Source organism: Nansenia antarctica (genome assembly GCF_963989245.1).
Source record: "Nansenia antarctica genome assembly, chromosome: 4".
NCBI lineage: Eukaryota > Metazoa > Chordata > Actinopteri > Argentiniformes > Microstomatidae > Nansenia > Nansenia antarctica.
Window position 1 is genome coordinate 67,363,683 of NC_137689.1, and position 16,030 is coordinate 67,379,712.

Consider the following 16,030-nt stretch of genomic DNA (forward strand, 5'->3'; position numbering starts at 1 on the left):
GCATTTATTTGTTGTCATTTGTTAATGTTATATTATCATGTGTAGTTCTTGTATATAGTTCTCTATAGCTGTTCTGTAATATGTCATGTGTTTAATATGTTTTGTTTAATGTGGACGCCAGGAAGAGTAGTAGTAGTAGTAGCTCATGTATTGAGGATCCTGATAAACAAACAAATCAATACATCCTAGTGAATCCTGCGTTCTGGCCCCCTCTAGCGGAGCTGCAGTGTGGTGGCCAAACGAACCAATAGCCTTGTCACCTGACGTCACACGGAGTCAATCACATGATACGTTGAAGAAAAAGAAAACAGGAAATCTCGCTATTTATCAGCGCTTTCTCTTGGTAAGTTTTACTCCAATATTGTAGGTAACGGACTCGAAATGTTCCTGGCGAGTTTGCTTACGAAATAGAAACCTACACCGTACCTCGTGTTATTTTTTTATTTGAAAACATTTGAACTAACAGCTCCAGTATATAAGTCTAATTTACGTAAGCAATATTTTCCGTAGCACCATTCACAGTCCAGAACAGACAGTGCACGGTCATCTGATGTGTATGAAATAGCATTGCATAGTCATATACTTTCAGTTTTGCACCCTGTTAGTGTTGTTAACTCCTTGAGCAAGCATTTGAGATCAATTGCAAGGATAAGGAACTAGACTACTGGCTAACAGAGCTGCTGTCAGATCAATAGGGTTTCACTGAAAGCAGCTAAATGTGCAATAAGACTATGTGCAATAATACTATGTGCAATATGACAACCCTTGTGTACATAAGGTTCAGAGAATAGGAAATGTTAGGATATGTATAGCATAGCATAGAGTACAGCACAGTGTTTTATCTGTATAGTATAGTATAGTGGATAGTGTACATAGCCTTTATTTATGTAAACCAGCTCTTTTCCCTCCTTGTTTTTAGTATTATTATTTTTTTCCAAGCACCAGGGGAGCCCCCCCTCCTAAATTTCGTTGTATGGTACCTGTACTGTATTAATGACAATAAAGACCATTCATTCATATCTGAATGATCTTCTTTGCTGCTACAGGGGGAGAGCACCATGGGGTCTGCCGTGGAGAGGACGGACGAACATGTCAGAGAGTACCTCATCTACCGCGGGTTCACCGGCACCTTGAAGCACCTAGACGTTGAGATCAAAACCGACAAGGAGAAAGGATTTCGGGTATACAATAGTAGTCATCATAGTGTACAAAGGCACTGAATCATAGCCTACTTCCAGTCATTCTTAACCAATGAAGACAGATAGATGTTTCACCTAATATAGTATCTCTAGAATTACCAATGTATCGTTCTGCTTGACAGCAGTCTTCGCTTACTTTTTAGGTGGATAAGATCATTGACCAGCTCCAGTTGTTCATCCAGAACTTTGACCTGACCGGGCTGAAAGATTACTGGGGCTACCTGGACCGCCGGGTGTTCTGCAAACTAGAGGACATCTACAGACCCACCGTCAACAAACTGAGAACAAGTCTCTTCCGATACTATGTTGTTTACACCGTTCAGGTGCATAGACCTCTAATGTAACACTACTGACCTTGTTTGTCAGCCACAAAGTGTGTGTGTGTGTGTGTGTGTGTGTGTGTGTGTGTGTGTGTGTGTGTGTGTGTGTGTGTGTGTGTGCGTGCGTGCGTGCGTGCGTGCGTGTCAGTGTGTCAGTGTGTCAGGGGAGGCTGATGGCGGTGGAAATCGGAGGACGGGCTCATTGGAATGGAATGAGGAATGGTTTGATTCCATTCCATGCATTACAATACATGGCATGGACATGCTTGATACCATTTCCTCTTTCCAATACATTACATTACAAAGAGCTTGTCCTCCAAGTTCTACCTCCACCAGCCTCCCCTGGTGTGTCTCTATCCAGCCCAGGGATGAATGTTGACTGGTGTGTAATACATGGCCTCTGTTTGTCCCTCTGTCGAAACAGTGCAAAAACTTGGAGAAGACCCAAGAGTTTTTCCAAAAGAATGCGCTGGAGCTGCAAAGCCAGGCGGAGTGGCGTGATTGGTTCATCCTCCCGTTCATCCCCATCCCTGAGCAGAACCCTGCGTTCTCGCCGTACTTCTCTCGCCAGTGGGCGGACACCTTCCTGGTCTCGCTTCACAACTTCCTGAGTGTGCTCTTCCAGTGCATGCATATCCTTCTGTTTAGGGCTAAGGACACACACACACACACACACACACACACACACACACACAGTGTATAAACCTAACTATGTCTCTGTCTGTATCATTATTGTTTTGCAGAAAAAAAAGGAGAAAGTAATTAGAAATTAGAAAATAATGTTGTGCTCTAGAATGTTGTTGGGCATTTCCTTGACAGTACCACCCCAGCCTGTGCTGCTGAACTTTGACTCTGAAGTTCTGAGGACCACTGGTCTGCAGGAAGATAATGAGCAGCTGAGGCAAATGGTAAGGCCATCCAACCGCAAAGAAGTAGACACTTTTATCCAAATGTTGGCTAATAATACCATAATTGTTTGAATCTATTGCAAAATTCCGATTAATCGTCCCCTAGCTCCTACCTTCAGATGCACTCACGTAGATATGAGAGGGTTGGATAGGTATACACACAACCTGGGCTTTGTAGCCTCAACAGCCTTTTCTCAACTGTTAAGATCTCCTTGCGTCCTCTCCTCTGTCTTCCACTCGCTTCCTCCTCTAAAAGCGTTGGAGGATATGTAACAGGAGGAACCTAGATCTTCTCCCTCCTAGGACCTCCTTACTCCCTTGTACAGTTTCTCTACTGTAAATAAATGTAAAAAATGACTACCAATGGCCCCTGGTCCTAGCATAATTAATATGTTTTTCTTACGATGACTGATGGATAGATGATTCACTTACTTAGTCAAATGTATTTGTTGTAAGTCGCTTTGGATAAAGGCGTCTGCTAAATGCCAAAAATGTAAATGCGTAAGTCGTGTGGAATTTAACGCCACTACCCCTCATGACTCTTAGCATCAAAATGTAAGTATTGAGAGTCTTTCTGTCGTCCCTTCTTGGCCTCCAGCTCTTCGCCTTGCAAGGAGAGTCTCGCCTGAAGAAGGAGGAAGCCATGGTCCATCACAAACTCCCCGCTTATGTGCAAAACATGGACCGACTTGGAGACACTGAGCTGTGAGGACTGACTTTGAGAGGATTGACCCTCATTTAGGGGAGCGGGGGTGGGAGAGAAAGCTTTTAAGATAGTTTACTGGGCAGGGATGGCACTTGGCTTTGTATTTTCTCTATGCCATACAAATACTGTAGATGGATTATATAACTAACTTATTGTTGTTAATATTATATTTATATTGTTTTAACGTGTTGTGTTTTACATGGATGAAAAAGAAAAAAAAGGACAATGGAAGATGAATAAACAATTCACCTGAATTGTTGTGTTTTTCGCCGTGATCCGTTCGTTATGTTATGTTATGTTGTGCTGTGTCAGTTGACCTGACAGGGATGTACAGCTCCAGGCCTTGAGGGCCGCTGTGTCCAGCCTTCATTCTGAGAGAAACCAATGGGGATATTTAGCTCTCCTTGTAGGAGAACCCTTTGAAGGAACCTTTGTGGTTCCATGTGGAACTCTTTGTGGTTCCATATGGAACTCTTTGTGGTTCCATGTAGAAGGGTTCTATAATGACACCAAAACGGTTTCTTCCTCCTAAAAGGACAGCCAAAGAACATCTCAAGTCCTCAAGGACCACCTCTAGTTTACACTTGTTTTGACATTGAGGATAAAGTATCAAACACTATGTTACAAAGTGACCACAAAGGTTGTGGACATGTCACGCTAGTCTTGAGAATATACTAGTCTTGTAATTGTACATCTTGTTTTCTGAAGTAATCCAATCCACATGATTTGACAATCAAGTTGCCTGCAAAAGGTAGGGGACATTCAACGACTTCCCACCCGGCTTTATGAGGAACATATTGAACATTAAACACAAAGGTTCTCTGATAAGGAATCTAATTTTCTCATTACGCCCTTGTCTACTACACACACATCATCTCACTCCGGCAGACCATGTTTGCTCAGCAAGCAAACAACGTCAAGTTGTCTCTGAGGGAAAATTGAATTATGGTGAGATAAGCCTGCAAATGGAGCAGAAGGGCAGAGAACTAGGGCTCTGAGAAGGAGATAATGTAGCATAAGCCTTTGCTAGGCAGCTGAGGTGTCTCTCCTCTCCTATCTCCTCACAGGGACCTGGTATCCAGCCAGCGCTCCGTCCACCAGACCACCACCCCATCGCGGAACTTCTTCTCCACACTCATCCTGCCCCAGGGGAAACGGGCACCTGGAAAGACGCCCCAAGGAGCTGGGTCCTCGCCAACACAGGCCTCCCTAGGGAGGAAGGACACGGTAGCCAATCAAGTGAGACCATATGTTCGTCCAGAAATGAGGAAGTTGTTATTCTTTTTCTGGGGACATCCCCTGAGATACATAACTTGATTACATTCAGGGAGAGGATTGAAGAGGCTTCACAAAGTAGCTATTGAAAATATCTTGCTGCAGCGATTTTTTTGTTTTTTAGTCCTTCTCCGAATTGTTTTTTCACAAATGTTTTAACAATAAACTTAAAATACCCAAAAAGTTTATTAGAACCTGTAATTGCCTATACGTAAATAACATTTTACAAAATCAATCTTGTGTTGAGCAAAATAGATGTTTAACTGTTCTTTATGTGTTCATTTAGTCTGTAAAGTCTAAAGAACCACCAGCTTTCAAGGAGTCTAAGAGCGTGTCCAGTGCTGGGGGGCCGAGTGATCAGCAAGGTCCTCACATCAGACAAAGGAGGCATCAGGACCATGAGAAGGAGAGGAAGGAGCTGTTCTCTAAGCCTCCGCCTCAGGTTTGACCTCTAACCCCAACCCTAACCCTTCTAAAGTAAGAATATTCTGTATGTAATGTATGCTTTATTGTGTTTTTTGATTAACAGGCTCTTTTTTTCTGAAAGGAGCTTTATAGTTTAGCGTACTTTTGCTTCACACCATGACAACCTCCTATCGGCCTGATGCTGTACATGTGCAATGTCTTCAACTACACAAATCAATGCATGGCAGACAGTCTTGTCATTACTCAGCATAGCCTGGAATTCAATCAATTTCAGATAGCGGATTGTGTAAGAGTGTTGTGTAAACCAACTCCCTCCATCCGTGACATGCCGCTTGCAAATCAACACGGTGTAGTGACTACATTATGGGTTCATGTTCTCCTCTTACTGTTGGTTGTGTAGTGGGAGGGAACCAGTTCTGGCACTAGGGGCAGAGGGGAGGATTATTAACGTTGCACCTTCCTGTTTAGATACACGAGTTTTGGTAACCATTTTCTGGTCCTGTACTGAGAGTACAAGTTGTTGTTTTGATTAAACAGTTATCATTACGTTGCCTACGTCTTTCCTTTTTCCTCCGGCACTACACTGGTGACCCGACGTGGATTTTTGTTAACGTAATTGTGTACGAAAACCAGCGACGAACATTACAATCCTGCAAAATGTCCGGGCGAGGAAGACGTTCAAACCAGCGGCAGCCATCACCATCCCCTGTCAGGGTAACGCGTGGTGCGCACACTCCCACTCTCAAGCTACCAGAATTCTGGGACTCAACGCCTGCTGCATGGTTTGCTATTGTAGAGGCACATTTCAATAAAAGTGACATCGATGACGACGACGACCGGTACAACCATGCTGTGGCAATGTTGGGCAGCTCCACCGCGGCTCGAGTGGTAGGTTTTTTGTCTGCTCCCCCGACGACGAACAAATATGAGCGCCTCAAGGCCCTGCTTCTAGAGACATTTGAACTGTCCACTGCGGAGAGGGTGCGTCGCCTATTTGCCATGTCGGACTTGGGTGACGAGAGGCCTTCTGCGAGCATGGAGAGGATGCTAAACCTGCTCGGTACAGAAGACCCCATGATCCTCTTCACAGAGCTGTTCATGCGCACATTGCCAGCTCAAGTTAGGATGGCGCTGGCCAACACCGCCATCATGGAGCCCCGCGCCCTGGCCAGGGAGGCGGACCGGTTCGTCTTGGCCATGCCTCAACGGTCCCCCGACCTGCTCGCTCCCGCGGCCGCCCCGCCACCCGACCGTCGCAGGAGAGCGAAGGATGACGCCAGACCTTCTGGCCAGCAGGGTAACGCTGCGGGCCATTGTTTCTACCACGCCACTTTTGGCGCCAAGGCCAAACGGTGCCGCTCACCCTGCACCTTCGGACCGACGGGAAACGGCGGGGCCGGCGCTCAGTAGTGGCCCTGAGCGCTGGCGTCACCAACAGGCTGCTCTTCATACAAGACACCGCCTCTGGTCGCAGTTTCCTTTGTGACACAGGTGCCCAGTGGAGCATCATTCCGGCAGAGAGATCGGATATGGCGAAGGAGGAGCGTGGTCCGCAGTTGGCAGGCGCGGACGGCACACCTATCTGCTCTTACGGCACTAGGGCGGTGGACGTGTGCTTCGGAGGGCAATGTTTTTCGTGGGATTTTGTCATAGCGGCTGTCACATTTCCCCTCCTTGGTGCGGATTTTCTGTGCGCCCACAACCTGTTGGTGGACGTGGGGAACAGGCGCCTGGTCAACTCACAGACTTTCGCTTCATTCGCCTGTACGCAGGGGGAGGCGGTCTACAGCGGGTGGTCCAATACGCTCGCCGAAAGTGACCAGTACCTTCGGCTGCTCGCCGAATTCCCCGACCTTACCAAGCCCACCTTCTCCGCGCCCACGGTGAAACACGGAGTGGAGCACCACATCGAGACCGAGGGGCCTCCCCTCCACGCCAGGGCCAGGCGCCTCAACCCGGAGAAGCTGGCCATCGCCAGGGCGGAGTTTGCGCATATGGAGCAGGTGGGCATCGTTCGGCGCTCGAGCAGCCCCTGGGCGTCTCCCCTGCACATCGTCCCTAAGTCAGACGGCGGGTGGCGCCCATGTGGGGACTACCGCCGCCTCAACGACGCGTCCAAGCCTGACCGCTACCCGGTCCCACATGTCCAGGACTTTTCAGCGAACCTGGCAGGCAAACGCTTCTTCTCCAAAGTGGACCTGGTACGGGGGTACCATCAGGTGCCGGTGCACCCCGAGGACGTCCCTAAGACGGCCGTAATCACGCCATTTGGGCTCTTCGAGTTTCTGCGGATGCCGTTCGGCCTGAAGAACGCGGCGCAGACCTTCCAACGCCTCATGCACTCGGTGCTCCGGGACCTACCATTCCTCTTCGTCTACTTGGATGACATCCTCGTCGCAAGCACCACGGAGGAGGAGCACCTGTCCCACCTCCGGGCCCTTTTCACACGGCTCAGCCAACATGGGCTGATTGTCAATCCGGCGAAGTGTGAGTTCGGACGGAACGCCATCGACTTTCTCGGGCACCGGGTCTCCGCAGAGGGGGTGACCCCCCTCCCCTCGAAGGTAGAAGCTGTCGCTGCTTTCCCGCGCCCCAGCACAATCAGCGAGCTCAAGGGGTTCATCGGGATGGTAACCTTCTACTATCGCTTCCTCCACCACATCGCTCACATCCTGCGGCCTCTGTACGATGCCCAGAAGGGCAAGACTCTGAAGCAGCCGGTGGACTGGACGGCGGAGCGTGTCAAAGCCTTTCAGGACACCAAGGCGGCCCTGGCCCGCGCTGCCATGTTGGCCCACCCCTCGCCCTCGGCACCCACTGCTCTCACCACGGACGCCTCTGACTTTGCTGTGGGAGCGGTGTACGAACAGTGGGTTGGGGACGCCTGGCAGCCTCTTGCATTCTTCAGCCGCCAGCTGTCTCCCAGAGAGCAAAGGTACAGCACATTCGACAGGGAGCTCCTCGGGCTGTGGCTTGCTGTCAGACACTTCCGTTTTTTACTGGAGGGCCGCGAGTTTACGGCCTACGTGGACCACAAGCCACTCACGCACGCCATGTCCAAGGTGGCGGAGCCGTGGTCCGACCGCCAACAGCGCCAGCTCGCCTACATATCCGAGTTCACCACAGACATCCAGCACGTTGCTGGGAAGTCCAACCAGGTCGCGGATTGTCTCTCCAGGGCGGTGGTTGGTGCGGTCCAACTGGGTTTGGACTACGCGCGCATGGCTGCAGACCAGGCCGCCGACCCCGCCGTCCAGGCTCTCAAGTTGTCGGACACAGGACTGCGCCTAGAAGAGGTGGTTTTCGGTGACGCAGGGGCCACGCTCCTGTGCGACGTCTCCATGGGTCAGCCACGACCGGTGGTCCCCGCCAACTGGAGGCGCCCCGCCTTCGAGGCGATACACGGCTTGTCTCACCCTGGTAGGAAACCGTCCTCACGGCTGGTGTCAGAGAAATTCGTCTGGCATGGGCTCAAGAGGGATGTGAGGGCCTGGGTTGACACGTGCATCGCCTGCCAGCGCGCCAAGGTGCATCGACACGTCAAGGCCCCCCTGGAGCAGTTCTCTGTGCCTGAGCGGAGGTTCGATCATGTAAACGTGGACCTGGTAGGGCCGCTGCCCCCCTCGCACGGATACACCTATCTCTTTACCATGGTGGACAGGACGACTCGCTGGCCGGAGGCAGTTCCGCTCTCCTCAACGACAGCCCCCGACCTGGCCCGGGCGTTCATCGCGGTGTGGGTCTCCCGCTACGGCACCCCTGCTGATCTCTCCTCTGACCGTGGCTCACAGTTTACTTCAGAGCTGTGGGCAGCGGTGGCGGAGAATCTGGGGGTCAAGCTCCACCGCACAACCGCCTATCACCCGCAGGCGAACGGGCTCTGTGAGCGTTTCCATCGATCCATGAAGGCCGCCCTTCGAGCCAGCCTCACGGACAGCGACTGGCTTGACAAGCTGCCGTGGGTCATGCTGGGGCTCAGGACAGCGCCTAAGGAGGACCTCCAGTCGTCGTCCGCTGAGCTGGTGTTTGGACAGCCGCTGCGGGTCCCCGGTGACTTCATTCCCAAGTCAACGGAGCCCTGGTCCGCCGCCGCTCAGCGCGCCTCCCTGCTGGACAGCGCCAGGACCTTCGTCCCGGTCCCGACTACGCAGCATGGTGTCCCTACTTCGAGGGTGCCCCCGGAGCTGCACTCAGCGAGGTTCGTTTTCATTCGTCATGATGGCCACAGGACTCCACTACGTCCTCCTTATGACGGGCCTTTCCGTGTCATCGAGGCCGGAGCCAAGAACTTCATGGTTGACATGGGGGGTAGGCCTGAGTGTGTGTCCGTTGATCGCCTCAAACCGGCCCACTTGGACCTTGAACTGCCCCTGGACTTGGCCCTGCCACCGCGCAGAGGCCGGCCTCCAGTCCTACCTCCCCTGCCGCGCCCTGGCCATTCCCCCCTCCGACCCCGACAACCCCCCGCAGCTCGCGAGCCCCCGGTCGTCGCTGCCCCCCGTCCTTCCCTGCAGGAGGACGTGATGGGCGATGTCACACCTCCTCCCGCACCTCCTGACTTTACCTACGATCGTAGGGGCCGGGCCATACGCCCTCCTCGCCGTGAGGATTTCCAATATTGAGGTGAACACTGGGGGGGCTGGTGTAGTGACTACATTATGGGTTCATGTTCTCCTCTTACTGTTGGTTGTGTAGTGGGAGGGAACCAGTTCTGGCACTAGGGGCAGAGGGGAGGATTATTAACGTTGCACCTTCCTGTTTAGATACACGAGTTTTGGTAACCATTTTCTGGTCCTGTACTGAGAGTACAAGTTGTTGTTTTGATTAAACAGTTATCATTACGTTGCCTACGTCTTTCCTTTTTCCTCCGGCACTACAACATGCAGAAATTCACTATCTGCGATTGATTGAATCCCAGATTATGAGATATAGTATATTTTTTTTTTTTTTTTGGCAGTATCCTGAGAAAAAAGGGGAGAATTGGGAGCCGGAGCCACACGCAGAAGGTTCTAGTGAGCCCACCACTGAATCTGTGACCGGACAGACGCGGGTCGGTGGGGAGGGAGGTGGGCTGGCAGTGGAGCAGCCTTTCATCAAGCTGGGTCAGGAGGAATACGGGGAGCACCACTCGTCCATCATGCACTGCAGGTGAGAGCTACTCTCCCTAACACTCGCCTACAGGTATGATGCATTATGATACACCCGTAATGCATTCGAAAACAACGGTCATATGGGCGTCTCATCTTACTACTCTCATTTCATAATGATCATTTGTTTATTATGTCGTGCAAAAGCCTCCACACCCAGTAGCTAGATCTCCAGGACCATTTAATATCTTATCTCTATAGGAGACCCTGGGTGTGTTCGTAAATACGCTCTGGAAATCTGCTCTGAACGCTCAGAGCGTTCTGGTTTCAACTGAAATCAGTTCATTTCCGAACGGTCAGAGAGCACCCCGGGTGCGCTTCGGTGCTCTCACAGTGTATTTACGAACGCACCCCCTATATTATCTAGAGCAATTTACAAACCTACAACCATCTTTCTGTCAACCATTATAAACACAACCCTCTCCAACCTCCCTATGTTCTCTCTCTGGTCCCAGGGTGGACTGTTCGGGGAGGAGAGTGGCCAGTCTGGATGTGGACGGGGTCATCAAGGTATGGTCCTTCAACCCCGTCATGCAGACCAAGGCCACCATCATGTCCAAGTCCCCGCTGCTGTCCCTGGAGTGGGCCACCAAGCCAGACAGACTGGTACGCTGTTTCATTGCACTCTCACGTGTGTCGGTCTCCGTTGAACATTTCTACATGCCGAATGACATGTCGTTGATTTCCGAATGGATTTGATGATGGTCATAGTCGTCATCATCTTCAGCTGTCTTGTTGTGCAGTCTGTGAATGATGAGATGATGATGATGATGATGATGATGATGATTATGATGATGAAGGAAGCCCATCAGTAATACCTTGTTTCATTATTGGTCCTCAGCTGTTACTGGGCAGTGGTGTGGGCACAGTGAGACTGTATGACACAGACGCCAAGAAAAACCTGTACGAAATGGCCATAGATGAGACCCACCCACGGTAGGCTGCTATTGGCTAAAACCTGCTACATGTCATCATTCCTAGGTCCTATGAATAAGGGCTTGTCATTGGCATTTGAGGTTCCTGGTTTTTTAGTTGTTTTTTTTACATGGTAAAAATCGATGAAAATTGATGTTTGTTCACCTTCTTGTGTCTGAGATGGTGTGGACATAGAAATAGAATGAATAGCAAAGTCTGTTCTAGTCGTTCTAATTCTATAGTACGGGTATGGAGCCCTTATCAGCCCTCTCTCTTTATGTGTATATATATATATATATATTCTATATGTTCTATATTCTTTTTATATGTGCCCTCAATGGAGCCCCCCCAGCGGAAGTACAGTACCAGTCAAAAGTTTGGACACACCCCCAGGACCAAGCTCCGCACCATGGGAGATCGGGCCTTCTGCTCGGCTGCTCCCAGGCTGTGGAATGCTCTCCCTGACCACCTAAGGGCACCACAGTCTGTGGATGCTTTTAAACGAGGCCTTAAAACCCACCTTTTTAATAGAGCCTTTTTTTTAGCCTTTTAATTGAAAATGTTTTTTGCTTTATCTTCCTGTGTTGTTGTAGCACTCTGAGGTTTTATATGTAAAGTGCTTTTATAAATAAAATTTATTACCGTACTCATTGAATGGGAAGGTGTGTCCAAACTTTTGACTGGTACTGTATGACAAAGAAACGTCTTATCTTATCTTGTGTGCGTCTCCTGTTCCGTCCAGGATCCTGTCCCTGGCGTGTAGCCCCAGCGGGACCTCCTTTGTGTGCTCAGCGGCTGCCCACAGCGGCGCAGGGCGCTCGGCCAGCGTGACGGAGACGGTGCCACGTCTCCCCATCCCTGTGTCAGGACAACTCCTGCTCTGGGACACCAAGACCGTCAAACAACAGGTACTGTAGGTCCTACGTGGGGAGGTGTTTTGTGAATGCGAATATGTTTCTGTCTTATGATAAGTTTGAAATGGTGCATAAGATATTACTGTGTGGAAAACTGGCAATAACACTCATAGGGTCACCCAAAGTCTTGTGGTCAGAAAGAAGTATTTGGTTTTTCTAGATTGAATCAATTTTTCCTAGATTAGTCTTCTAATCTTGGTCTAGGTTCACAGCAGGTATTGCTGTGTGTTGCTTTGCAAAAGTAAAATAAACTTTACACCATCAGTCAAATCAGATGAAGTTGTTTTCTCTTTCCTTTGACCACTGTGATGACTTCCCGCCCCTCCTCAGCTCCAGTTCTCTCTGGAGCCTGGACCTGTAGCCATCAACTGCACGGCCTTCAACCACAACGGCAACCTGCTGGTCACCGGGGCTGCTGATGGAGTCATCCGACTGTTCGGCAAGTTCTTTTTCATCCTTACCCCAAATACCAAACAACCCCTTGCCTGTATGCTCTTTTTTTTTTTTTTTTTTTTTCCCCCCCCCCCCAGATTTTATCCCTTTTTCACCCAATTTGGTAGCCAATTGAACCCAACCTAGCATCCAATTATCCCCTGCCTATTGCATAGGATCCGCCGCACGACCCCGTGGCCGGCAGTCCCAGAAGAGGCCGCCAGGCAGACTAGCTGACTGGCTCCTCGAGCCCAGCACCGTTATTCCGGCACCCAGGGGGCGGTGTTGCGTGACGGATCCTTGTCCAGAAATACTCCTATACCGCCCTCGGAAGCGGCCACCCAATATGCCGCTTCCCGTGTGCCTCGGCCATATCTGGATCTGGCGAGCCGGGATACGAACCCCGGCCCCGGTGGGCAGCATGCACTAGTGGCCAGTGCGTAGACCGCTACACCACCGCGGGGCGCCCGCCTGTATGCTCTTGAGGAGATCTGAGAGCGTTAGGTATAATAGGTATTATTGATATGGTGATTGTTACTCCTAGTCCACTTATAGGCTAGGTGAAGATGTTACCACATTGCTTACACCTATCCAATCCTGACACATCTCCATAAGTGAAGGAAGGGCCTTGATTTAGAATTGGGCATCGTGGTGTGATTGATATAAATGTGTATCATGGATTTGTAATGGAACAGACACTTAAAGTGTTTGTCAAGCTGTCTGCGTTGACAGTGTTGCTTTATTATTATTTTGATATCTTATTAACATTGTCTTCTCTCCTCATCTGCAGACATGCAGCGTTACGACTGTGCTATGAGCTGGCGGGCCCACGACGGGGAGGTGTACAGTGTTGAGTTCAGCTACGATGAGAACACGGTCTTCAGCATCGGAGAGGATGGCAAGGTGAGCTTTCACACTGTGTTTAAGGCCCACCAGGGGGGGTATTCCATCAACGTTGTCAAAAATAAGCCTGGATTTTCCTTTAGAAGTTGATGGAATACCCCCCAGGCCTCTAAAACACCCATACTCATGTTAGGTTTGCTACGGCCAACATCCTAACTTGAGATCCATTTGTGTAATTCAGACTTTCATGTAAATCATGCATTCAGGTCAATCATAGATTTGTGCAGAACATTGAGTCTGAGGATTTCCCTAACCCTTACATGTTTGTTTACGGTACAGTGCTGTTTTGTTCTATGGAGACGTGTCCTGAGAAAAGCCTTTGAGGCCAAATGCTGACGTTACTGTAATCTACTCTCCCTGTTTTCCAGTGTTTTATTGTTGTAAATTATTTAACCTTGTTTTATTTCTAGCTCCCCCCCCCCCCCCAAAGAGCCCTTGCTTTTTGGTCAGGCTGCATTTGTAAATGAGAATTTGTTCTTACATGTTTGCCTGGTTAAATAAAAAATAAAATAAGTAAATCATCTATCCACCATTTATCGTAAGAAAAAGTAATCTATGCTATGACCAGGGGCCATTGGCAGTTACCATGCAGGGAGGAAGAAGGAGGAAGAATTCGGTTATTTCTTAATTATTATTTATTTTTATAATTAAGAGTTTAGCCTCTTAGTTACATTGAATAGCAAGTTATTACTGGTAATAACATGATAATAACCAAAGTGCTTATTATTAACATGGCTGTCTGTGTTCATTGTGGCCCAGTTCATCCAGTGGAACATCCATCGATGCGGGGTGAAGCAGTCGGAGCACTCTCTGCCCCAGGATGCCACGGGACCCTTCGTCCTCTCTGGGTACAGCGGCTACAGGCAGGTCCAGGTGCCACGGGGGCGCCTCTTTGCATTCGACTCCGAGGGCCAGCACGTTCTCACCTGCTCCAGCAATGGGGGCATCATCCACAGGGTAATTCAATTCAATTCAGTTCAATGCAACTTTATCGATGCCCTCAGGGCAACAAACACAGACAGGTGACATTTCCCGTATACACCCATCGTACAATACATACGTACTGTATAGGCCACGCAATCCAGTCCAGTCCAGAGAACGGGAGCCGAGTCCCATGACGGTCTCGTCCCTCAGTGTAGCACTGAGTGTCCATTCACCCATCACTAATACAAATCTCCTGCATGACCTACGCTCGTAATTAGATGTTCACACACGCAGGCACCGCTTCGGAATGTCATTTGTATCATGTACAGTAAGTGCTCACCTAATAATTGGTTTCACCGACAGGAAATTTAGCTGAGGTAAAGCACTCTACGGTGTACATTGGCAACTTTAGGTGGATATCTGTGAATGTAGCAGAATGTCCATGAGTAGTATAGCACTGACCAGAACAACACTGTGTGTGTGTGTGTGTGTGTGTGTGTGTGTGTGTGTGTGTGTGTGTGCGCGCTCGCGTGTGTGCGTGCGCCTGCATGTGTGCGTGCGCCTGCATGTGTGTGTGCGCCTGCATGTGTGTGTGCTTTCAATCTCGTCCTCAGCTGAACAACAGCAGTGGTGAGAGTGGTCTGGAGAGCGTGCTGCCCCTGGGGGGCCACAAGGCTCCAGTGGTCACGGTGGACTGGTGCATGGCCATGGACTGTGGCACCTGCCTCACCGCCTCCATGGACGGCAAGATCAAACTGAGCACGCTCCTGGCCCAGAAGTCCTGAGGGATGCCATGTTTGAGCCCTGGTGGCAGGGTTCCCAATAGCCTTTCCCCTATTCCTAGCGTCCAATCTCCTAGCTTCCTTCACGAACCTGGGATCTTCTCCTCCAATGCGCTTTGAGAAGGAAGCAAGGAGGGGGGACACACGGAATAGAGGAGTGATTATTAAACTTGTGTTCCTTTTGAAGCGTCACAAACAGATGTCAAACAGATGGACGGAGCACACACAACAAATATGACACGTTCTAATGCTTTGGTCCTCATATCGGGATCCGATGTAATGATCAGACTTTTCTTTCGGGAAACGTGAATACATTTCTGCGTTGTTGAAAATCAATGACACGTCGCTAGTCAACTAACACAGCTTGTTTTGTGAGCCTGCTAACAATGTAAAGTAGTGTTATAGTTAACTAGGTAGCAGTGGGGATTACTTACCAAATCCATTGCGTTGTATTATTTTGGCTTGACTAGCGAGTTTGTGTTGTGATTCTCAACAACGTTGAAACGTAGTTCCGTGTTTCAAAAGAAAAGTCAGAACATTTTGATATGATTGCCGATATGAGGACCAAAGCATTAGAACGTGTCACAAATCTCTATGTCTTATGAAATGTCATACCGAAATGTTATGAAGCCAGTCAGATAATCATTGTTATGAGAAGATTAAATTCCAGTTTTAATTTGATCAGATTGATTATGAACATCTTAAGAGACTCACATAATTAGGGGTCTTTCTAAAGGACACTGATGCATAGGACCTTTAGAGACATGAGTGGACGGAAGACTGACAAATTTAACACAACATGGAATACCTCAAGTATTCTGTAAATTCCTTATGAATTAGCCTTGTTGGCGCACACACTGTGAATAACTGGAGGTAGCACAACTTCCTTGCTCTTAGAAAGTGCAACTGAGGGACTATTACATACAACATATCACAGATCAAATGGGGCATGAAAAGACATACTAGGCATACATAACAAGTATCGTCCATTTCACTCATTTCATTCCAAGCTGAGGATATGTAGAGATATTGTTACATTTGATGCAGTATAAATTGTGCCTCCAATGCTCTGAGAAATGAAAGTGAGGACAGTTGAGATGCCATGCATGATTATATATGGATGGATGAAAGCGATCCAAGGCCATTTCTTTCTACTCATTTGATTGCAGTACTCATCAA

General features: G+C 49.1%; 1 protein-coding gene across 1 annotated transcript; it reads left to right on the forward strand.

Annotated features, from left to right (window-relative positions):
* The first annotated feature begins 316 nt into the window (after nucleotides 1–316).
* wdr91 (WD repeat domain 91) lies at nucleotides 317–16,030 on the forward strand. Its single transcript, XM_080528638.1, has 16 exons — nucleotides 317–343; nucleotides 1,047–1,181; nucleotides 1,343–1,522; nucleotides 1,944–2,150; nucleotides 2,344–2,427; nucleotides 3,026–3,132; nucleotides 4,201–4,372; nucleotides 4,695–4,850; nucleotides 9,792–9,982; nucleotides 10,437–10,587; nucleotides 10,823–10,917; nucleotides 11,639–11,804; nucleotides 12,141–12,249; nucleotides 13,033–13,145; nucleotides 13,905–14,102; nucleotides 14,684–16,030. Exons 2-16 carry the CDS (start codon nucleotides 1,059–1,061, stop codon nucleotides 14,852–14,854), a joined length of 2,223 nt encoding a protein of 740 aa, XP_080384764.1. The 5' UTR covers nucleotides 317–343; nucleotides 1,047–1,058; the 3' UTR covers nucleotides 14,855–16,030.

Bases quoted from the DNA above. Each gene is read 5' to 3' on its own strand.
- wdr91 (XM_080528638.1), top strand. From the start codon at position 1,059: ATGGGGTCTGCCGTGGAGAGGACGGACGAACATGTCAGAGAGTACCTC. The intron at 10,918-11,638 runs GTAGGCTGCTAT...TGTTCCGTCCAG, and splicing joins ATAGATGAGACCCACCCACG to GATCCTGTCCCTGGCGTGTA. The intron at 14,103-14,683 runs GTAATTCAATTC...TCTCGTCCTCAG, and splicing joins ATGGGGGCATCATCCACAGG to CTGAACAACAGCAGTGGTGA.